The sequence below is a fragment of the Rhinatrema bivittatum genome, chromosome 4, assembly GCF_901001135.1.
Source record: "Rhinatrema bivittatum chromosome 4, aRhiBiv1.1, whole genome shotgun sequence".
NCBI lineage: Eukaryota > Metazoa > Chordata > Amphibia > Gymnophiona > Rhinatrematidae > Rhinatrema > Rhinatrema bivittatum.
Window position 1 is genome coordinate 473,777,285 of NC_042618.1, and position 21,265 is coordinate 473,798,549.

The following is a 21,265-nucleotide window of genomic DNA, read 5'->3' on the forward strand; positions in this document are numbered from 1 at the left end:
ATTGACTCTTTCCTGTCTTGCCAGTTTGTGCTTGTTCATCCCGCTTGCTTCCTAAGCTTGAACTGGATTGTTTCATGGAAGCTTTTGGTAGACTAACTTTAGTGCATCGGTAAAGTGTTTTGGAGCCAGCAGATTGCGAGTTCAAAACCTGAGATCCTGCTGATCCGGGGGATACCATCGTTGAGACTGCTGTCCTAGATCAGATCCGTCCTCTGTTTGACAGTAGAAGCATGGGTTTCCTTTCACCATTGGGTGACGCCTGTATATTGGATCCATGCCAGCTTCTAGTGTCTTCTCTTTTGACTTAGTTTAAAGGTCCTCTCCTCTTGTCCATACAGTGTTAGAGAGATAAGAGATTGCACTGTCAGTTGATAAAACGGGAATTTTACAATAAGGCTATGCCCATATCCCTGTTACCCTTATTCCTTGTCTGTGGAGCCTTCTTTAGAAATAGAGTTAATTACAAACTAATGTGAAGAGAATCAAAGTAGGAAAGAAAATGCATACAATTTCACTTTTTGCAGCTGACATCCATAAAATGCTTTTTCTCAAATGAAGCCAGAAAAATTAATATCTAACCTGACAATCTGTTGAGGGAAATGCAAGACCCATCTGATTGTAGAATGAGTCTAGATGAATAAAAAGTTGTTGTGAGGAGCCATCGTCTTTTGCAGAATAAATGGTTCAATAAGTGAATCAAGACTGCAATTTCTAAGAACAGCTGGGGCTCTTTGCTGTCACAGAGTCATCAAACCCCAGGGAAACGGAAGAAGCTGCCCGTGTTGTGGCTGAGACGGATCCCCATTGTTAAAAGGCCCAAACTAATGAATGAGAGCACTGCACATTTTCCAGATGATTTCAACTGTTTGGAAGGAGGAATTCTTTCCAGCTCGCTCCTTCAGCTACTTTTCTCATTCTTGGGCTTGAAGCGATAAGCTCGGCTGCTCTTCCCTCTCTCCTGCCTCTCCCGATTCTCTGATGGGCAAGTGCTGGAGCAGGCTCTCTCCTGCTTTCTGCTTTCATTTGCACCTCCACTGAGGACCCTCATTACATAAGCATTTTCCTTATAGGCACATAACACGAGAACTATGGGGGGGGGGGAAGGGGGCAGCCCTGGTAGGAAGGAAGGAATGATAGAAGTAGTGGCTAGGGGAGGAGTAATGGATCGTGACAGTCCATGGCTTGATGAAAGGCGATATGGATTGGCGGGGAGAGGAGGAGTGATGTGAAAGTGGAAGGGCTGACAACTCTCAAGGATTGTCTTCATCTTAACAAATCTTGACAATCTGTTGAGGGAAATGCAAGACCTGTCTGATTGTAGAATGAGTCTAGATAAATTAAAAAGTTGTTGTGGGAGGGAGGAGGACTAGCCTAGTGGTTAGAGCAGCAGACTATGAACCAGGAGACCAGGGTTTGAGTTGAGTAGATATCTCAGATCAAATGTCAGTATATATAAAATAAAATAAATAAGTAAAGAGAACCAAGGTTTATTTATTTAGATTTATAATTCCACTTTTCACAGCACTCAGGTACTTCCCTATCCCCACAGTCTAAATTTGTACCTGAGGCAGCAGAGGGTAAAGTGACCTGCCCAAGGTCACAAGGAGCAGCAGCAGGATTTGAACCCTGGCTCTTAGCTTGGCTGCTCTAAGCACCGGGCCACTCCTCCACTGCTTTGCTATGCTAGCTTTGTGTGCTTCGAACCATCTCTAGGGTCCATCATGACTGCTGTGTAGAAGAGCAGTGTCATTGTCCCAGGCCTGTACTTTTGCCATGGGGAATTTAGAAGAACATCGTGGACGAGTTATGGTAACAATGTCACAAGTGATGGGATGCAGGGCAAAAACATGAATTACAGACATGTGTTTTGGTAGGAAAACAATCCTACTCTTGCGCAATTGTTTTACTCAAAAGCATCTTTTAAAAACAATTTTAAAAGGGGTTTTTGAACCTGGCAGATACTAACATGCAGTTTGCTGGTCAACAGATGGCTGACTTCTAGTGGTTGCAAATTGTTACAAAATCATGCCAATAAAAGCATACATCACAAATTATGGAAAATACCAAACATTTTTGGAAACATTGTAGAAAGTGAAAGAAGCACAAAGAACATCATTAAAAAAAAACAAAAAAAACTAATCACACACTAGAAATTCTTATTTTCAACAGGCCCAGATTTAGGTACGGGCAACATAGGCAACTGCGCAGGGCACCCGATTTTGAAGGCACAAAAAAATATCCAGGCTAATAAAGAGCCTGTTTCTGCTTGCTTTAGGCCCATGTGCCTGCATGGTTTCAAAGGGGCACCACTATGGCACTTTGCCTGTGGGTACCAAAATCTTAGATCCAGCCCTGAGTATCTCTCTCTATATAAGACTTGTGTTGGTAGGTCAGTCATGCTCTAATCTCTGTCTGTGGCCACTAATAGTACCCAGAACCATGGAAGTGCACTGTGCAAAGACAATATGCTCTGTCTGTAAAGCCCTGCTCACTCACTCACTCACACACACACACACAGGCTGCCACACACATACACACAGGCTCCCTCCCACCCACATACACACACAGAGGCTCCCACACACACATACACACAGGGTGTCTTCTACAGGCACACAGGTGCACACATGCACACACACACACACACACACACACAAGTACAGACACACATATACACACACACAAACAGGCTAACACACACACATTCACACAAGGCCTCACTCACATATACACACACACACACACACACACAGGGCATCTTCTTCAGGCACCGCCAGACCCCTTCTTCAGCTGCCTCTGGATGGAGTATCTAAAGTGATATATTACCACCTACATTTGCAGATTATTTTTTATTTTGAATTTGAGATTATTTTACTGTAGGCATATTTTGATTATGATTTATGTACATATTAGCTCACTGTGGAGGAAGATGGGGAAACACAGAAGCTTCAGAATGACTGAATGAGGTGTACAAGCAATTTCGGAGAGATATTTAAATAACTTTGAATTATGAATTTAGGGAACCACATACGATATTATTTCTCTTTTTGTTCATTTCAGACTAAGAGTCAAGGATCGGCTTTCGTTAGGATACATGCACCCTGGCACGTACTTAGTCGAGAGGCCGAGTTTCTTAAAATCAAAGTGCCCACCAAAAAGGTAAGCACACGTTTTACTTGTAATATCAGCTGCTGGTGATGGAGAGAAAAATAATGCAACTCCAAGACTCTTTTATTAACGACAGAGATTGTAATTGCAGTCCAGCGTCCTCTCCACTTGTATTGGCTTTTCTGGCTTTGGTTGACTTGAAGCTTTGCAGAATTCAATTCTCTCACGAGGCCTTCGTTCCTTCATTTCTTCGGTCGGTTTTACTGCCGTACAGGAAAGGCCGTCGAGGGAAGTTTGAGAGTAAAGGTCCCTTGGTTTTATTCCAGTTGGACCTCTCTGTCACTAGCCCGTTCTGAGGTCTGCATTACACGGATATTTGTTTTCACATCCATGTTAAATAGCTTGGTAGAGCTGAGTGTAAACTCTGAAATACAATGTGTTGTATTAATATGTTACACCTGCAGAATCAGAACTTTCCGTGGAATGCTGAATATAATTTGATGAAAATTTTTCTCCCAACACTTTCAGGCCAATGCAATAAAACGTGCAGGAGAGCCAGCTCTCCGAGGTGAGCGCCCGCTCTCCCGACGCACAACAGGGCACCTCTCCTGGGCACAAAATTGAGTGTCCGTTTTCGAACCTGCCGGCAGGCAGATTTTATTTTATTTTTTTTATTTTTTTATTTTTGGTGCCTCCGACTTAATATCACTATGATATTAATTCGGAGGGTACAGAGAAGGGTGACCAAAATGATAAGGGGAATGGAACAGCTCCCCTATGAGGAAAGACTAAAGAGGTTAGGACTTTTCAGCTTGGAGAAGAGACGGCTGAGGGGGGATATGATAGAGATGTTTAAAATCATGAGAGGTCTAGAACGGGTAGATGTGAATCTGTTATTTACTCTTTCGGATAATAGAAGGACTAGGGGGCACTCCATGAAGTTAGCATGGGGCACATTTAAAACTAATCGGAGAAAGTAAAACCGAAACCTAAGTGTTAGTTGGTAATAAGGTAATATCTACAATTTCCTGTAATTTATGGAGTACTAGTTTTAAAATACTAATGATTTGCTCAGTGCTCCCCCTTTTGTTTAGTAACTGGTTACAAGATAGGTTATTATGTCTGTTTAAATAATCTATTTTGGATTTACATTGTGATATCTTGTATACCTCAAGAATATTCAAAAGATTTTGAATAATGTAAATTGAATGATACTTATTGTAAGTTGAAAATTCATAAATAAAGAATTAAAAAAAAAAAACAAAACTAATCGGAGAAAGTTCTTCTTCACTCAGTGCACAATTAAACTCTGGAATTTGTTGCCAGAGGATGTGGTTAGTGCAGTTAGTATAGCTGTGTTTAAAAAAGGCTTGGATAAGTTCTTGGAGGAGAAGTCCATTACCTGCTATTAAGTTCACTTAGGGGTAGATTTTAAGAGGCGCGCGAACAGCCTACTTTTGCTTGCGCATCAGACTCAAGCAAAAGTACGCTGGATTTTAGTAGATACGCGCGGAGCCGCGCGTATCCACTAAAATCCTGGATCGGCGCGCGCAAGGCTATCGATTTTGTATAGCCTGCGCGCGCCGAGCCGCGCTGCCTCCCCCCGTTCCCTCCAAGGCCGCTCCGAAATCGGAGCGGCCTCGGAGGGAACTTTCCTTTGCCCTCCCCTCACCTTACCCTCCCTTCCCCTACCTAACCCACCCACCCGGCCCTGTCTACACCCCCCCCTTACCGTTGTCGGGGGATTTACGCCTCCCGGAGGGAGACGTAAATCCCCGCGCGCCAGCGGCCTGCTGCGCGCCGGGCCGCGACCTGGGGGCGGGTACGGAGGGCGCGGCCACGCCCCCGGGCCGTAGCCACGCCCCGTACCCGCCCCCAAAACGCGGCCGACACGCCCCCGAAACGCCGCGTCGACCGGGCCCGCCCCCCGACACGCCCCCGACACGCCCCCCCTCCGAAAACCCCGGGACGTACGCGAGTCCCGGGGTCTGCGCGCGCCGGTAGGCCTATGTAAAATAGGCTTACCGGCGCGCAGGGCCCTGCTCGCCTAAATCCGCCCGGTTTTGGGCGGATTTAGGCAAGCAGGGCGCTGAAAATCCGCCCCTTAGAGAATAGCCACTGCCATTAGCAATGGTTACATGGAATAGACTTAGTTTTTGGGACCTTGCCAGGTTCTTATGGCCTGGATTGGCCACCGTTGGAAACTAGAGATGAGCTTCATTTTTCCATGTTGGGTCGGGTTTCAGTTCGGGCACTTCCTGGGAAATTTCATTTTCCCGCGGGTCGTTTTTCGCCGGTACGAGTCCGAAAAACGAATCGAAAAAACCCCCGAATCGGAGAAAACCACCCCAACCCTTCAATTTTACTTTATTACAGCCCCTCCACCATCCTGATCCCTCCCCAAGACTTACTAAAAGCCCTGGTAGTCCAGCGGGGTCCCGTGAGCGATGTCTCCCTCTCGGGTCATTGGGCCTACCATGAATCAAAATGGCACCGGTGCCCTTTGCCCTTACCATGTGACAGGGGCTACCGGTGCCATTGGTCGGCCCCTGTGACATGGAAGGAGCAATGGATGGTCTGCGCCATCTTAGAAAATGGAATAATTTGTTGGTTTATGGTAGAGAGAAGGCTCATCTTAGAAAATGGCGCGGGCCATCGATTGCTCCTTCCATGTGACAGGGGCCGAACAATGGTACCGGTAGCCCCTGTCACATGGTAAGAACAAAGGGCACTGGCACCATTTTGATTCCTGGCAGGCCTGATGGCCCGAGAGGGAGACATCGCTCGCGGGACTCCACTGGACCACCAGGGCTTTTAGTAAGTCTTGGGGAGGGATCGGGATGGTAGGGGTGGGGGGGGTTTGTAATAAAGTAAAATTGAAGGGTTGGGGTATTTTGGTTTTTTTTAAATAAGTGTGCCCCTCCCTCCTGCATTAACCTGAAAAACAAATTTTCCCCGAAGTTCGGGGAAAATCCGTTTCGGGGTTCGGGTCTCCCGAACCATGACAAATTAGGAAATTTCGTTGAAATTGCCTAATTCGTGATTAAAGAATGCATATCTCTATTGGAATCAGGATGCTGGGTTTGATGGACCCTTGGTCTGACCCAGTATGGCATGTTCTTATGGAGTACAGAAAAGCAGGGTTTTCTGCTTTTCTGTACACTTTCCCGGTGCTTTCTAAGGGCAGGAGTTAATTTCTGAGAATAAAATGTGTGGCATGGCTGTACATTTTACTTTCAGTATTCCAGGATAATAACTAATAGGCTCATCAACATGCATTTGATGAGCGTTATTAGTTTTGGGGTGGTTGGCCGCGCGTTTTCCACATGCTATTACCCCTTAGAATATAAGGGGTAATAATAGCGTGTCTAAAATGCAAGGCCAAATGGGAGCTAAACAGTGCGCTCAGCCGAGTGCACCGTTCTGTATCAGCCTGTTTATAAGATAGTCCCAGAAATACATAAGATAGAGGAGAAAGTTAGATTTATTTATTTTTTTATTTAGCATTTGTTTATATACCGAGGTACAGCTGACAGCCTTCACTCCGGTTTACATTATAACCAAACCAGTTACATTTAAATTCATAACAGTGTAAAGAGAATGAATCAGAACATTAACTTAAAAAGTCAATAAATACATTGACCCATACATTGAACAATAGTTATTAGTGTAAGCAACACTTGAAGTAGACGGTTGACACCGTTAAAGAGAAAAAGGTTTCTGCAGGACAGGACGGAATACAGAAGGAGGGGATTGCAGGCATAAAAAGGAACGTGAAGGTGGATATGAAACAGATTATGTTCAATTGTCATTAGGTGAGCAGCCATTGTACGACTGTGAGAGTAACCAATCTTTGAGATCTTTTTTAAAAGATTTAAAGTTTTCTTGCGAATTGAGGTGTTGAGGTAGTGCGTTCCATAATTTTGGGCCGATGATGGAGATGGCTCTATTTCTAGTGGAGGATAATTTGGCTTGAGGTAAAGAAGGGACATCCAGCTGAACTTTATAAGTAGATCTTGTTGTACGTGAAGATTTATGTAGATGTATAATATTGTCCAGGGCAGAGAAGTCAACTTTGTGAATTGATTTGTGTAGGATTGTGAGTACTTTGTACTCTATTCTTTTTTTAACTGGTAGCCATTGTAAGTTGTATAGTACTGGGGATATATGGTCAGATTTTCTTTTACCAGACAGGATTCTGGCAGCTGCGTTTTGGAGTAACTGCAGAGGTCTTAAAGTTGAATTAGGGAGGCCTATCAGAAGGGAGTTGCAGTAGTCCAAACTGGAGAAGATGAGGGCTTGAAGAACGGTTCTGAAATCCTGGGGATGAAGCAGCGGTTTTAGGTGTTTGAGTATTTGAATTTTGTAAAAGCCTTCTCTTGTTTTTGTTGTGATGTGCTTTTTAAAATTTAGCTCATTATCTAGCCAGAAACCCAGGTCTTTAACGTTGTCTCTGAGTTGAATTTGAATGTTATCAAATTGGAAGGGTGGAGTGGAAGTTATACCAAAGTTTTTTCTTGTAATTAATATACATTCTGTTTTGCTCATATTTAAGCATAATTTTAGATTGTTCAGCTGATTTTGTATTTCTTTCAGGTGTGAGGCTGCTTTTGACATTGTTTCTTCTAATGATGAAGTAATGGGAATGAGAAGTTGTATGTCATCAGCATACATGTAGAAAATGATGTTAAGGCTTGTTAAAAGATGGCATAAAGGAAGAAGGTAGATATTAAAGAGAATAGGTGAATAGAGAATAGATAGGGGAAGTTAGATCCAGTAGTGTTCAGGGAAATTGTGGAGACTGAAGCTGATTCCCATTGGGAGAACCTAGATAAGGAGGATCTGGATGGATTATTGGAGAGTTGGAATAATTAGTTGGTTTATGGTATTTATTTATTTATTTGTTGAGTTTTATATACCGTCATTCGGTAGAGCCATCATGGTAGAGAGAAGGCTCAGGAAAACAAACAGATTAATGTTTCTAGGAAGTCTATAGTCTCTTCTTGGTATACACAAGAATTGGTCATACTGAAAAAAGAGGATGTTGTAGATTGGAACGATCCTGGAAGAAAACTGATAATAGTGATGTGAAAAAACAATAGCGTAAAGCAAACACTGAGTATTTTAAGATGATAGTGCTTGCAAAAAATAAATATTATTTGGGGATAGTACAATCCCTTTTTAGGATAGTGAAATTAATGGTTGGGGGTGAAAAGTGGTTGCCACTAATTTATGAGGATCTACCTGATTGTGAAAGGTTGGTCCATAATTTTGATGGAAAAATAAAAGGATTAATGGAAGATCTGAGTAAAGATCCTTTAAAAGAGGCAATGGATTTGTAGGTGGATAAAGAGGTAGGAGTAAGAATGGTGAATGTGTTTGTTGAATTTGAGGAGATTTTCTTATTAGAATTAAATAAGATCATGTATCAGATGAAACCAGTTTCTCCCATGTTAGATCAATGTCCTTCCTGGTGTGTTAAAAGATGCACCTGATATGATCGTGGTATGTTACAAAGTTTGGTGAATGCTTCTTTGAAGAAGCATTATCTACCTCCTCAGGTAGCTTTACCACACTTGAAAGGTGAAAATTTATATCCAAGATTATGTCAAAACTATAGACCTGTCTCAGATTTGCCTTATATAGCAAAAATTGTAGAGAAGGATGTTACTACTTAATTGTCAGATTATTATATTGAGAATACTGAGCTATTGGATATTGCACAAGAGGGTTTTTATCGAGGATATTAGAGATGTGCATTCATTTTAAATGAATTAGACAATTTCAACGAAATTGTCTAATTCGTAATGGATTGGGAAAACCAATAAACGAAAGAAATTTTTCCGATAATTCAGAAAAATTTGTTTTTCGTTTGTGCGCACTAACGGGAGTTAATGCACATTAACATGTAGTTAGTACGTACTAAGACCCATTAGTGCACACTACCTAAGTTATAGGTTTAGTGTGCCCTAACGGGGCTTAGGGTACACTAATTGCATGTTAGTGTGCAATAACTCCTGTTAGTGCGCACTATCTAGTTTTCTAATTCCGGAGTTAGTGCGCCTTAATAGGACTTTGGGCGCACTAATTAGTTGTTAGCATGCACTAACTAAAGTTAGTGCGCGCTAACAAAAAATGTTGTCAATAAGTTACAAAATGTGTCAATTGGGGAGTAGATCGTTAGCTAGAGGTATGGTTCTGCATTCCCATTGGCTGTCTCCTTACTGTCTCTTTAGACGGAAACAGCCAATGGGAATGCAGAACCATACCTCTAGCTAATGAACTGCCCCCCAATTGACACTTTTTAACTTATTGGTAACATTTTTTGTTAGCGCGCACTAACTTTAGTTAGTGCATGCTAACAACCAGTTAGTGCACCCTAAGTCCTATTAGTGTGCACTAACTCCGGAATTAGAAAACTAGGTAGTGCACACTAACATAGAGTTAGTGCGCACTAACACAAAAAAAAAAAATGAACCATGGGAAAACCGGCGTTTCCTGTGGGGGACCCGAATTGAAGCACGATCCAATAAAATAAAACGAAGCACACGCCTAGAGGATGTAGCACAGGGACCTGGTTGATATCTGTTATGGAGGAAATATTGTTGAGAAAAGATAATAATGAATTTGTACTTTTAGATCTCTCAAGGGCCTTTCATCTAGTAGATCATTGTATTTCATGGAAGCGTTGTGAAGACTTAAAATTGGATGGCACTGTTTTAAATTGACTTTTGAGTTTTTAACTGATAGAAAGCAATTTGTGTTCTGTCAAGGGAATAAACTGCTGTGCATTGAGTTGCAGACAGGGGTACCAAAGGGTTCTTCATTATCTTCCATTCTATTTAATGTATTTTTAGTTCCTTTGGGTAAAACGGTGCGGGATTTTGAGCTTGAGGCATTCATCTATGCAGATGATATTCAGATCCTGGCTCCTTTGGGATGTAATAGGGAGGAGGGTAGTCAAAGAGCTCAAAAGTCCACAAATATCTGAAATTGCTGAAATGTTCACTCGTATCTGAAGCATGGGATGGCTCTGCAGATTAAAGACAGAAGCTTCGCGCAGTCCCCCACACGGAACCGTGTTTCCACAATCTGCGTCGGGAGGGACCTCTAGGCTATTGAAAAGACAAAAATTAAACAAAATTTGCAAATAGCATTATAAAGTGGACTCAAAATTGGCACAAAAAAAAAAAAGAATAATCAATTTATAAACAGAAAAATCGGAGTGGCACACTTACCCGAAAGCGTAATGGCTTTGAACATATTGAATGGCACATCAAGAGCCTGCCAATAATAGCTAAAAGAATACCAGCAAAGTATTTAGATAGTTTAAGCATGCAAGCTTTTGGACATACAAAGATTCCTTCCATGTTTATACATTTTCTCAAGAAAGGAGTCCAAGCCGTCACTATTTCCCTTGTAACTTGGATACTCAGTGGTTGTAGGAGGGGTATGAGAACCCCACCTTTTTGGGGGTGTGGCAGCTGGGGTATATATTGCCCAGGAGCATGCTGGGACCTTCAGAGGGAAGGAGGCAGCCAGAGATTCCTGCAGGGACTCAAACCGTGGGAAGGAGAAGGGGAGCGTGGATTGGAGACCTGGTGATCCCCTCAGCATCTCAACTGTACTGGAGAATTTTGGTTCTCTTCAGGATCTAGAAAGAGGAGTGGGGAGTCTACAAGGTCTCAAAGGAAAACAGTTGAGTGCTTTCTGGATGGGACTTTGCTTGTCATATTTGCATTTGAATACTGAAAGATTCAGGATGAAAGGATTTGGGGCTTTCCATAAATGATGTCATGCTTTGACAGGGAGGGGGGGTTACCACTTTTGTGATGACGGGGGGAGGGGGGGAGGGATTTCATGCCAAAATAGTGTGATGTCATTTATGGACTGACTCGAACAGTTTGAAGGGAAGGGTGCATGCCCGGCATCTGGTTGCCTGAGTGACCGGAAGAAGCAATGGTAAGAAGATTTTGATTCTCTTTGATATAAGAACTCAAAGGGCTACATCCCCCGGTTTGAAGGGAAGTTAACTTGGACTACAATTGAATTTGGATGGTTTTATATGTGGGGATAGTTATCCTGCAGTTTTTGAGCTTGGGGATTTTCTTCTATTTGCTGATTGATTTATGCTGGAGCCCCATTCCAGTTTTTCCACATTGCAGGGAGAGCAGTTTTTCCTCCACGGATAATGGTGCACGAGAAGTGAGATAACACCTAAGATGGACAAATTGACAATCATTTTTATTGCTATTATATTTTTCGTGCTGTTCATTATTTTTGGCATTGTGGATGGATCATCCTCTGTTCCAGTAAAGACTATTTTATTTGAAAACCATCCTTGCACTCCTGAGAGTGTTTTTCTTGATTTTCATATTCTTATTATTGTTACTGATTTTATTGCTTTTTCTCTTAACCGCTTGGCACCTGTTGGAGGTCTCCTACCTTCAGTGTGAGCATTGAGAGTGAAGCGTGGACAGACACACCAGGGGCCCCTGGTGGGGTTCAGTCCCCATCCGGACTGAACCCACACCAAAGTGATGGATAATGCACCCAACCTGGGGGCTGGTTACACTTCATTAATCTTATAGAAGCAATATCTCTACCCAATGATTTTGAGGTCAGTATTCAAAGGGGTTTTGTCTGGGTAACATTTTATGTTACCCAGACAAAACCCAAGATTTGATATTATTCCCCCTTCCCCCCACTCATCTGGATACATTTTTTCCAGATAACTCATTACCTGGTCCCGGTGCTTGGCCTAGATTTTGGCAGCAGGACCAAGCCTCGCCAGGTGGCCTCGGCACCAGGACCAGGCCTCAGGGATCAACTTAGGCCTTGGAAATGCTCAGGGGAGGGTCCAGCCTGGGTCTAGGTTTTGGTGCTGGAACCAGGCTTCAGCACCAGGTCCCGGCACTGGGCCTAGGCCTCGGTGGAGGCACCACCTTGCCTAATCCTCAGCAATATGAATAGGCCTCAGCGCCAGTCCTGATCTCACCTGAGCCTAGGCCTCAGAGCTGGGATCAGCACTGGATCTGGTGCTGGCTCCTGGACTCGGTTCTGGGCTTCAGTTGACAGGACTGGGCTGTAGGCCTGGGCTTAGGCCTCAGTGCCAGGAACAGGAATGATCCTGCTGGAGGCCTGTTTTTATTTTAAAAGCAACAAATATGAAAATACTCGAAAATGTAGGGGTATTTTTGCAGGACGTTATTTTTGGTTTATTCCATTTGGAACAAATCGACAGTGGCCTCATTTGTTGCATTTTTTGATTTGTTAAAAAGAAATATACATCTCTAATAAGCCTGCTATACAAAAGAAAAAAAGCTTGCAGCAAAGAAAGATTACTAACAAGGAAATTGTGGAAAAGCCTGAATGTTGCCAAATTTAGCAGGTTCCTGGCTGGTGTAATTTGCTAGTGCCCCTGGTTATGAAGAAATCGATATGCACAATCAAGTCCTTTTTAAATACTGACAGAAACCACATTAGTAACGCGTGAGCTCAGAAAGCACGGTAACGTAGAGCGGTACTGAAGTTTTACAGATTATGAGCTTGCAGTTTCTCTGTTACTGAAAAATGTAAATTGCTGCCTACTCATGTAATTGTCCTTTCCAATTCACCAAGTTGCTCCTGATTGCTCTATTTATTGCACAAGGAGCCTGGTGTTCTGGATTAGCATAGGCACATCTTGCTTCTTTACCCTTCTCTTAAACAGTGTAGCTCTTTTCTTAATAAAATCCATTTGATGTTTGTCTAAGCATAAGCAAACAGTTCTCTGTTATTTTGAAGCCCATATGTAAAGCCCACAAAGGAAGCCCCGTATTCCTAAACTAAAACAATTTGTTTTGATTTTGTTAGAAGCAACAGTCAGCACCTCATACTCTCCTAAATCATACAGTTTAAAAACTAATTTTTGTGTCAGATGCAATCATTTTAGCATTGCATTCTGGTTATCAAACACGTTTTTTTTAAACATTATTTCACTGGCCAGTCGGCCTAGACCTTGGAAGAGAAAGAAGTCACCTGCCCCTTCTGGTCAAGGAGCAGCGCTGAGATGGTCTCTCGGGTGCTCATCTAACCTGGGCCCAGAGAGCCATCAAGGCCCATCATCCGAGGAAGGGGGATGGAAGATGGAGGACAAAAGATAATGCAAGATCATAAGAACATGCCAGACTGGCTCAGACCGAGGGTCCATCAAGCCCAGCATCCTGTTTCCAACAGAGGCCAATCCAGGTCACAAGAACCTGGCAGGATCCCAAGGGGTCGAAAGATTCCAAGCTGCTTATCCCTGAGACAAGCAGTGGAATTCCCCAAGTTAACTTTAATAATGGTTTATGGACTTTTCTTCCAGGGACTTGCCCAAACATTTTTTAAACCCAGCAACACTAACAGCTTTTTGTTACGATCCTGCTCGCAGAGCCCATCCCGCGAGCAGGCCCTTCACTTACCCCAGGCCGCCGCTGTTGTCTGTTTTCTCGGCCTAGTGTCGCCGCCGAGTTGCTGCTCCTTTGCGGCGTGGAGCCACCGACCTGCCTTTTCACGGACTGTGCCGCCGCTGGAGCTCCGCCTCTGCAGCGGGGGGGGGGGGGGGTGTGTTTCCCCGCTGGGATTCCCCTGGGTGGCCAGAGACCGCCGCCGGTGCTGCTTCCTTAATCGCGGCTCCAAGCCGCCGCCGCTGACTCTGCCTTCGGCGGGGGAAGACGTCACCGGGATGCCTTCTGGCAGCAGGAAGCTGCTGATGCCTCCTATGCGGCTTGTGCGCCACCGCCAGGACCCCTGCCTGCTTCTTCATCATGCGGCAGGGACACCGCTATCCTCTCTTCCTGGGCCCTTCCTAGGTGCTGACGTGCACCACTCTATTTAAAGGGCCAGTGGTGGGAAAAGCCTGCGGCCCCACCGGAAGCCAGTCTCTCTTCATTTTTGCTTCAGCCCTTATAATAGGGCTCAGTTCCTGTTCCTCAGGGCCTTCGGATCCGGGTCCCCTGGCCGTCCATGTTCTTCCTCTCCGGATCAAGGTCCTCCGTGGTCTTGTCTAGATGGCTCGTTGTTCCGTGTTCTTGGTCGCCTTGTCCTGATGCTCCTGGTCTTGTTCTCCATCGGAGCTCCTTTGTCGCCTGTTCCAAGTCCAGATGTCTTTGCCTCTGCAACCAGTTCCCAGATTCCTTGCGTCCTCCTTTCCTGGCGTGCCTCCATCGTGGTCCTTGACCAGCCCATGGGGGGCTGTGTAGGGCGCTTCGTGGTACAAGGCCTTCTTCTCGTCTGCAGCGCAAGCCACCAAGAGACTTCTGTTTTTAATGCTTCTGAGAATCCTGAGTCTTGAATCCTGAGTCTTGAATCCTGTCCCTGTCTTTGGAGTCCCTTGTGCCTGCTTCCGTCCATGCCTGCCAGAACCTGCTCCGCTTCAGCGTGGTCTGCGACCTGCCACAGGCAGCTGTGTAGGACACGCCCCGGTGCAGGTCTTCAATGAATCTTCGTCATGTTCCAGTCTTAAGTTCCACTTCCTTGTTTGGAGTCTGCTTCGTGTTCAGCGTCATCTGCAACCAGCCATGGGCGGCTGTGTAGGGCGCGCTGTGATGCAGTTCTCATCACCCAGTACTTTCGTCTGAATCCTGAATCCTTGCCTGAGACCTTCTAAGTAACCTGAATCCTTGTCCAAGTCTTCTGAGTATATCCAAGTCTTTGACTGAGTCTCCTGAGCATTCAAGCCTTCGTCCGAGTCTTCCTAGTTCCTGAATTCCTGTCTTGTCTTGTTTCTGCCCTCAGCCTCCATCTGGCCTCACACACTCATCATTCCCAAGCGGCTGGTCTGAAATGGCTACCGAGAGGCCGGAGGGCTACTCTTGTGACCAGCATTGCGTTGCTGGGTCACACTGGTGCGTGTAAGTCCAGCGGAGGGCTGATTCTGCCTTGTTCCTGCTCTGAAGTTCCGTGCCTTGGTTCCAGTCCTGCTTTGTTCTTGCTCCGCCCATGCTTGCATGCTCACAACTTCCATGGTGTGCCTTGGGGCTCCTCCCTGAGTCATGCCATGGTCCAGGGGCTCATGCTCTCCCATGAGCTAGCGACCACGCTGCCATGTTCTCAATATCAGCCGAAGGCCTCATTTGCAACACTTTTACCATATCTTCTGGCAACAAATTAGAATTTTTTTATCTGTTGAGTAAAAAAATATTTTCTCCTATTTTCTTAAATGTATTACCTAGTAACTTCATTGTGTGTCTTCTAGTCTTTATGCTTTAAACAACTGATTAATGTTCACTCATTCCACTCCACTTATTATTTTATAGACCACTCTCGTATCTCCCCCCTCAGCTGTCTCCTCTCCCAGGCTGAAGAGTCTTAACCTCTTTAACTTTTCCTCATAGGGAAAATGGCCCATTCCCTTTTTCATTTTGGTTGCCCTTCTCTATACCTTTTCTACTTCTGCTTTATCTTTTTTGAGATGTGGTGACCAGAACTGCACACAATACTTAAAATGAAGTCACACCATGGAGCAATACAGAGGCATTATGATATTCTCTGTTTTATTCTCCATTCCCTTCCTAATAATCCCTAGCATTCTATTTGCTTTCTTGGCTGCTACTGCACACTGAGCAGAGGATTTCAATGTGTTATCAACCTAGATCCTTTTTCTGAATGATGTCTGAATGATGTCTCCTAATGTGGAACTTTGCATTTTGTAGCTATAATTTGGGCTACTCTTCCCTAAGTGCATCACTTTGCATTTGTCTACATTAAATTTCATCTAAAAAAAGATATAATTGCGATGGAGAAGGTACAGAGAAGGGCTACCAAAATGATAAGGGGAATGGAACAGCTCCCCTATGAGGAAAGACTAAAGAGGTTAGGACTTTTCAGCTTGGAGAAGAGACGACTGAGGGGGGATATGATAGAGATGTTTAAAATCATGAGAGGTCTAGAACGGGTAGATGTGAATCGGTTATTTACTCTTTCGGATAGTAGAAAGACTAGGGGGCACTCCATGAAGTTAGCATGGGGCACATTTAAAACTAATTGGAGAAAGTTCTTTTTTCACTCAACGCACAATTAAACTCTGGAATTTGTTGCCAGAGGATGTGGTTCGTGCAGTTAGTATAGCTGTGTTTAAAAAAGGATTGGATAAGTTCTTGGAGGAGAAGTCCATTACCTGTTATTAAGTTCACTTAGAGAATGCCACTGCCATTAGCAACGGTAACATGGAATAGACTTAGTTTTTGGGTACTTGCCAGGTTCTTATGGCCTGGATTGGCCACTGTTGGAAACAGGATGCTGGGCTTGATGGACCCTTGGTCTGACCCAGTATGGCATTTTCTTATGTTCTTATGTTCTCATCTACCGGTTCACCTTTATCCATATGTTTATTCACCCCTTCAAAAAAATGTAGTAGATTTGTGAGGCAAGACTTCCCTTGGGTAAATCCATGCTGGCTAAGTCCCACTAAACCATGTCTATCTAAATACTCTGTAATATTATTTTTTAACAGTTTCCATGATTTTTCCCGGCACTGAAGTCAGGCTCACTGGTCTATAGTTTCCCGGATCATCCCTGGATCCCTTTTTAAATATTGGGGTTACATTGGCCTCTCTCCAGTCTTCAGGTATAATGAATGATTTTAATGATAGGTTACAAATTAATTGTAATAGGTCTGAAATTTCATTTTTTAGTTTTTTCAGAACCCTGGGATTTATACCATTCAGTCCAGGGGATTTAATACCCTTCAGTTTGTCAGTCGGGTCCCGGACCCCCAGGGACTTTTGGCCAGCTTGGGGGGGCCTCCTGACCCCCACAAGACTTGCCAAAAGTCCAGCGGGGGTCCGGGAGCGATCTCCTACCGCGAATCGTTTTTCCGTACGGAAAATGGCGCCAGCCATACGCCGTATGGCCCGCTGGACCCCCAGGGCCAAATGTTCCTGGGGGTCCAGCGGGGGCCGGGAGCGATCTCCTACGCTCCTGACGTCGGGGGACAAAAAACAAAATGGCGCCGGCGCTACCTTTGACCTGTCATATGACAAGGCAAAGGTAGCGCCGGCGCCATTTCTACAACGCACCGGAGGTCCGAGAGTAAAAGATCACACCAGGACCCTTCCTCTGGACCCCAGGTAATTTGAGGCATTTGGGGGGGGGTTCGGGAGGGTGGGAGATTTATTTTAAAGGGTCGGGGTGGGTTTTAGGGTTGTTTTAGTGTGCCGGTTTTCCCGCCCTCCCCCTTCCCCTCCCTCTTCCCCCGATTTACGATTTTTTGACGATAAATCGGGGGAATTGTTATTGTATCGCGGCTCTAACGATTTTTGACGATTTAAAATATATCGGACGATATTTTAAATCGTCAAAAAACGATTCACATCCCTAGACTGGATATTTACACTGTCAGGTAGTACTAGGACTAGAAGATACACCCTGAAGCTAACAGATAGCAGATATAAACTAAATTTAAATAAAGTATTTTTTCAGTCAGTGCACAATTAAGCTATGGCACTTGTGCCAGAAAACATGGTTAAGGCTAGTAGTACAACAGAATTCAGAAAACGTTTGGACAGGTTTCTGAGGGCAGGTCCATAAACAATTATTAGCCAGACAGACTTGGCATCTTCACCTCTTGGGGATCGCAACATAAAACAGAACTTCATATTGGGATTTTCTGGATTCTTCCAGGAGGCCTAGGCTGGTCTTCGTTGGAGACAGGATCCTGGGCTTAATTGACCATTGGTCTGATCCAGCATGACCTTGAGGTTTTTATCCCTTCCTTTAAAACGCATAGAAGTGAGCACTTTCCCACCCATCTATAACGTGAACCAATTACTAATAGAGAGCTGCTTTTATGAAGGCTATGTTAGGTGTGTGGTAGAAAACCAGCAACAATATAACTGTGAGATCCAATTTAAGATCTTGTCCATTTATCATCAACATTGTACATTTGACCCCAATACGCAGTCCAGTTGATGCAGAGGGAGGCCACCTTGTTTGCATGAGATGAGTCCTAAGTCAGGGTAAATTCACTGGACCAGCAGTGTCTGCTAGGCTACTTATCACCAGCGCGCGTATCTGATACATATGTATAGATTAATCTGGTTCAAAGAAGACACCATGAGAGAGATGAAAAGTGAAATGCTGGCATTTTGCCTTATGCTGAAATGAGGTCGTACAAGTCAGGTGCATCAATAATTTCTAATGTAAAATTTTAAAAATTGAAAAAATGCTTCCTCTTTGAATGCTGCAATTAAACTGCATTTACCTGGAGCAGAAAACGATTCTTCTTGAAGTATAAAGTATTTCCCTACCTAGCTATTTCATTGTTCTTCTTTTCAGCCCCATCCTGTTTTGGGTTGATAGTTTTCTTTGCTTGACAGATTTTAAGAACATCTGCAGAGTGTCTTCACCTCCATTTGCTGTGATGGCTCAGAAAAGTAAGCAGGGTTTGCCTCCCAGTACTGCTTTCTCGTTACCTTTGTATGTTTCTCCTATTTAGATGTACGAAGTGAAGCAAGAAGGCGGCCTTCTTGGGAAGATCCATGAGATCTGGGACAAGTTCACAAAGCCTCTCCAACCCAAGGTGCCACAGCTGAGTGAGAACACAAAGATGAAACATTTATCCTACCCCTTTTCCAGAGAAAAAATGCATTTGTGAGTATACAAAAAAGAACCTTTCTTGCACACACTGACAAGTGTTTTGTATTATAATAATGACTGCCGCTTAACTTGTCGTACAAAGGGTGACGGGGTTTTGCCGAACGAGCTTAAGCCTTCCACACTCTGCATGGGAGGCTCGGCCGGGTTGAACTGGTCAGAATGTTCTCTTTGATTCCAAGGTGATTGGTTCGAACGCAGGTTTTCATTCTCTACAAGCGCCTCTGTTTCACTGTGGAGGTAGTGATGGCAACTGAAGAGAATCTGGCGCAAGCACGGAGGATCGTTAGTTGTGAGGAAGTGATAGGGAACTCAAAGATCAACTGGGGTCTAAGGGATTACAAAAAATGGAAAATTGGGCAGCCGAGATGGACTTTACAGGCCTTTTCTTCTGTAAAATTATATGCTTTTATGATTGTGTTTTTAATTTTAAAATATCATGAAACCCGTTTATTAAAACTCCTTATAAAAGAGATTTCGGCCTACTATACTGATATAAAATATTTGCGTGACAGATTTATAGCAGCTTTCCCTTTATGGCCCACCCTTGGCCTCAATTCAAGAAATTGTCTAATAGAATATTATGCCAGTAACTTTCAGACCGGCAAGCGAGCACACATGTGTCGGCCTATGCCCGGAGCCCTGGCTTTTTTGCAGCATATGCACGCATGTTAGAAAGGAGGCCGGCTGTGCGCACAAATGCTGCTTCTACGGCACAAGTGGGGCGGTTTTAAATGAGGCGCGCGCCGACGCCATTGCCACTAAACCAGCTTGTTTCCTGTTCACCAAGTTAAGAGATGGGTCTTTCAACCCCCCCTCCCCCAGTTTAATAGCCTTGCTTCTCCCCAGTTAGCCTGACCCTTAAAGCCTCGCTTTATTTTTCCTCTTATACGTCATCCATAGCAGAAGTAAAGTTACGCAGCAGGAGGGCGTGAAAGCATTTATGCGCACATCTCAGTTACATGGCCCAAAAGGCCAGGAACATGCCACGCCCCTTTCTGAAGAGTTCCAAGATGTGCGTGCTTCGACAGACACCGCATATCTCGACAGCTTTTAAAAGGCGGGCTGCGTGCGCGAGCTCAACACATTCGCGCATCCCCTAACTGATGCGTGCCTTGCGCTTTCAAAATTTCACCTTTCTATGAGAGAGGCATTACAAATGTAGAACATAAAACCGTGCAGTAACATTTATTATCTCAGCGAGTACTTGAGTATTCGGGAGCATTGCCTTCAGACGCGACCAGGTGTGCCACTGAAATTTCACACTGCCTGATGCTCAAATCCAGGCCAGCACCTGGGGCTTTGCTCTCTCAGCACTTCCCAGCAACAAAAGACAGCAGCTATGGCTCTCGTACATGTAGGAGCTTCTTTCTGAGCAGAATTACAGAAACGTGACAGCAGAAAAAGGCCATTATGGCCTACCTAGTCTACCCATCCACCAAACTTTATAGCCCCTACCCCTCTCTTGGAGATCCCCTGTGTTTGTCCCATGCTTTCTTGAATTCAGATACTGTCCTTGTCTCCACCACCTCCACTGGGAGGCCGTTCCATGCATCCACCACCCTCTCTGGAAAGAAATATTTCCTAAGATTACTCCTGAGTCTACCCTCTATCAGCCTCATCCCATGACCCCTTGTTCTACAGCCTCCTTTCCACTGAAAGAGGTTCACCTCCTGTGCATGGGAAACTTTGGAGGTATTTAAATGTCTCTCTCATATCTCCCCCATCTCAATGTGCCATGGCCGCAGTACAGGTGGGCCGTGAGAAAAGCCGGATTTGAGGCAAAGCTGCAGTCTCCGTATGAGACCTCAGTAACCACCCTCTGGTCTGACTCCAGTGGGTTTACGTCCTCTCCAGGGACCTATACAGGGCCAATATCACCTCACTTTTTTCTGCTGACCATTCCTCTCCCCGTGCAGCCAAGCTATGATGGCAATTTTTAAAGCTAAATTAATTGTGTGGATGGGCAGAATAGACGAGCCATATGTTTTTTTTTATCTCACATCATGTTTCTAAATTTCTAGCTTTTGCTATCACCATATCCACCTGTTTGGCCACCTTAAGATGCAAGCACTCCCAGATCCTGCTCTTTTTTTGTGCTTAAAATTTCACCCCCTATACTGCACCTCTCCCTCCAGTTTCTGCGTCCTAAATGCATAACTCTGCCTTTTTTAGCATTAAATCTTAGCTGCCAGACCCTAAACCGAGCTTCACTAGATCCCTCCACATGTCTCTTCTTCCTGAGCCCCGGAGGCTGGTAAAATTAATGGATAGCATGCAGGACGCAGGCAGCTGGGTCCCCTTTTTTGTGCAGCACATACATTGCACACAGAAGCTCCTCGCCCCCTCCTGAGCCTCCTTCTCTGGGTCCTTCCAGCCTCTGTCTTATCCCCAGGCTGAGTGAGAGGGGGAAACAGCCTGCGCCGAGCACTGGACGTGACTGGCTCTGACTGCTGGGAGAACAGCAGTGGAGAAGCTCCGGCAGCAGCCCAGGTAACTTACCGAGCCGGCTGCCGGCACACACTGACATCTCCCTTCTCTC

At 44.6% G+C, this 21,265-nt stretch overlaps 1 protein-coding gene across 1 annotated transcript in view; it reads left to right on the forward strand.

Moving 5' to 3' along the window:
• Positions 1-21,265, forward strand: part of ANO2 (anoctamin 2) — a 421,412-nt gene that overhangs the window by 81,399 nt on the left and 318,748 nt on the right. Inside the window, exons 4-5 of the mRNA XM_029597539.1 lie at positions 3,058-3,156; positions 18,566-18,720. Of these exons, the coding sequence (XP_029453399.1) occupies positions 3,058-3,156; positions 18,566-18,720 (254 nt within the window). The remainder of the gene's footprint in view (positions 1-3,057; positions 3,157-18,565; positions 18,721-21,265) is intronic.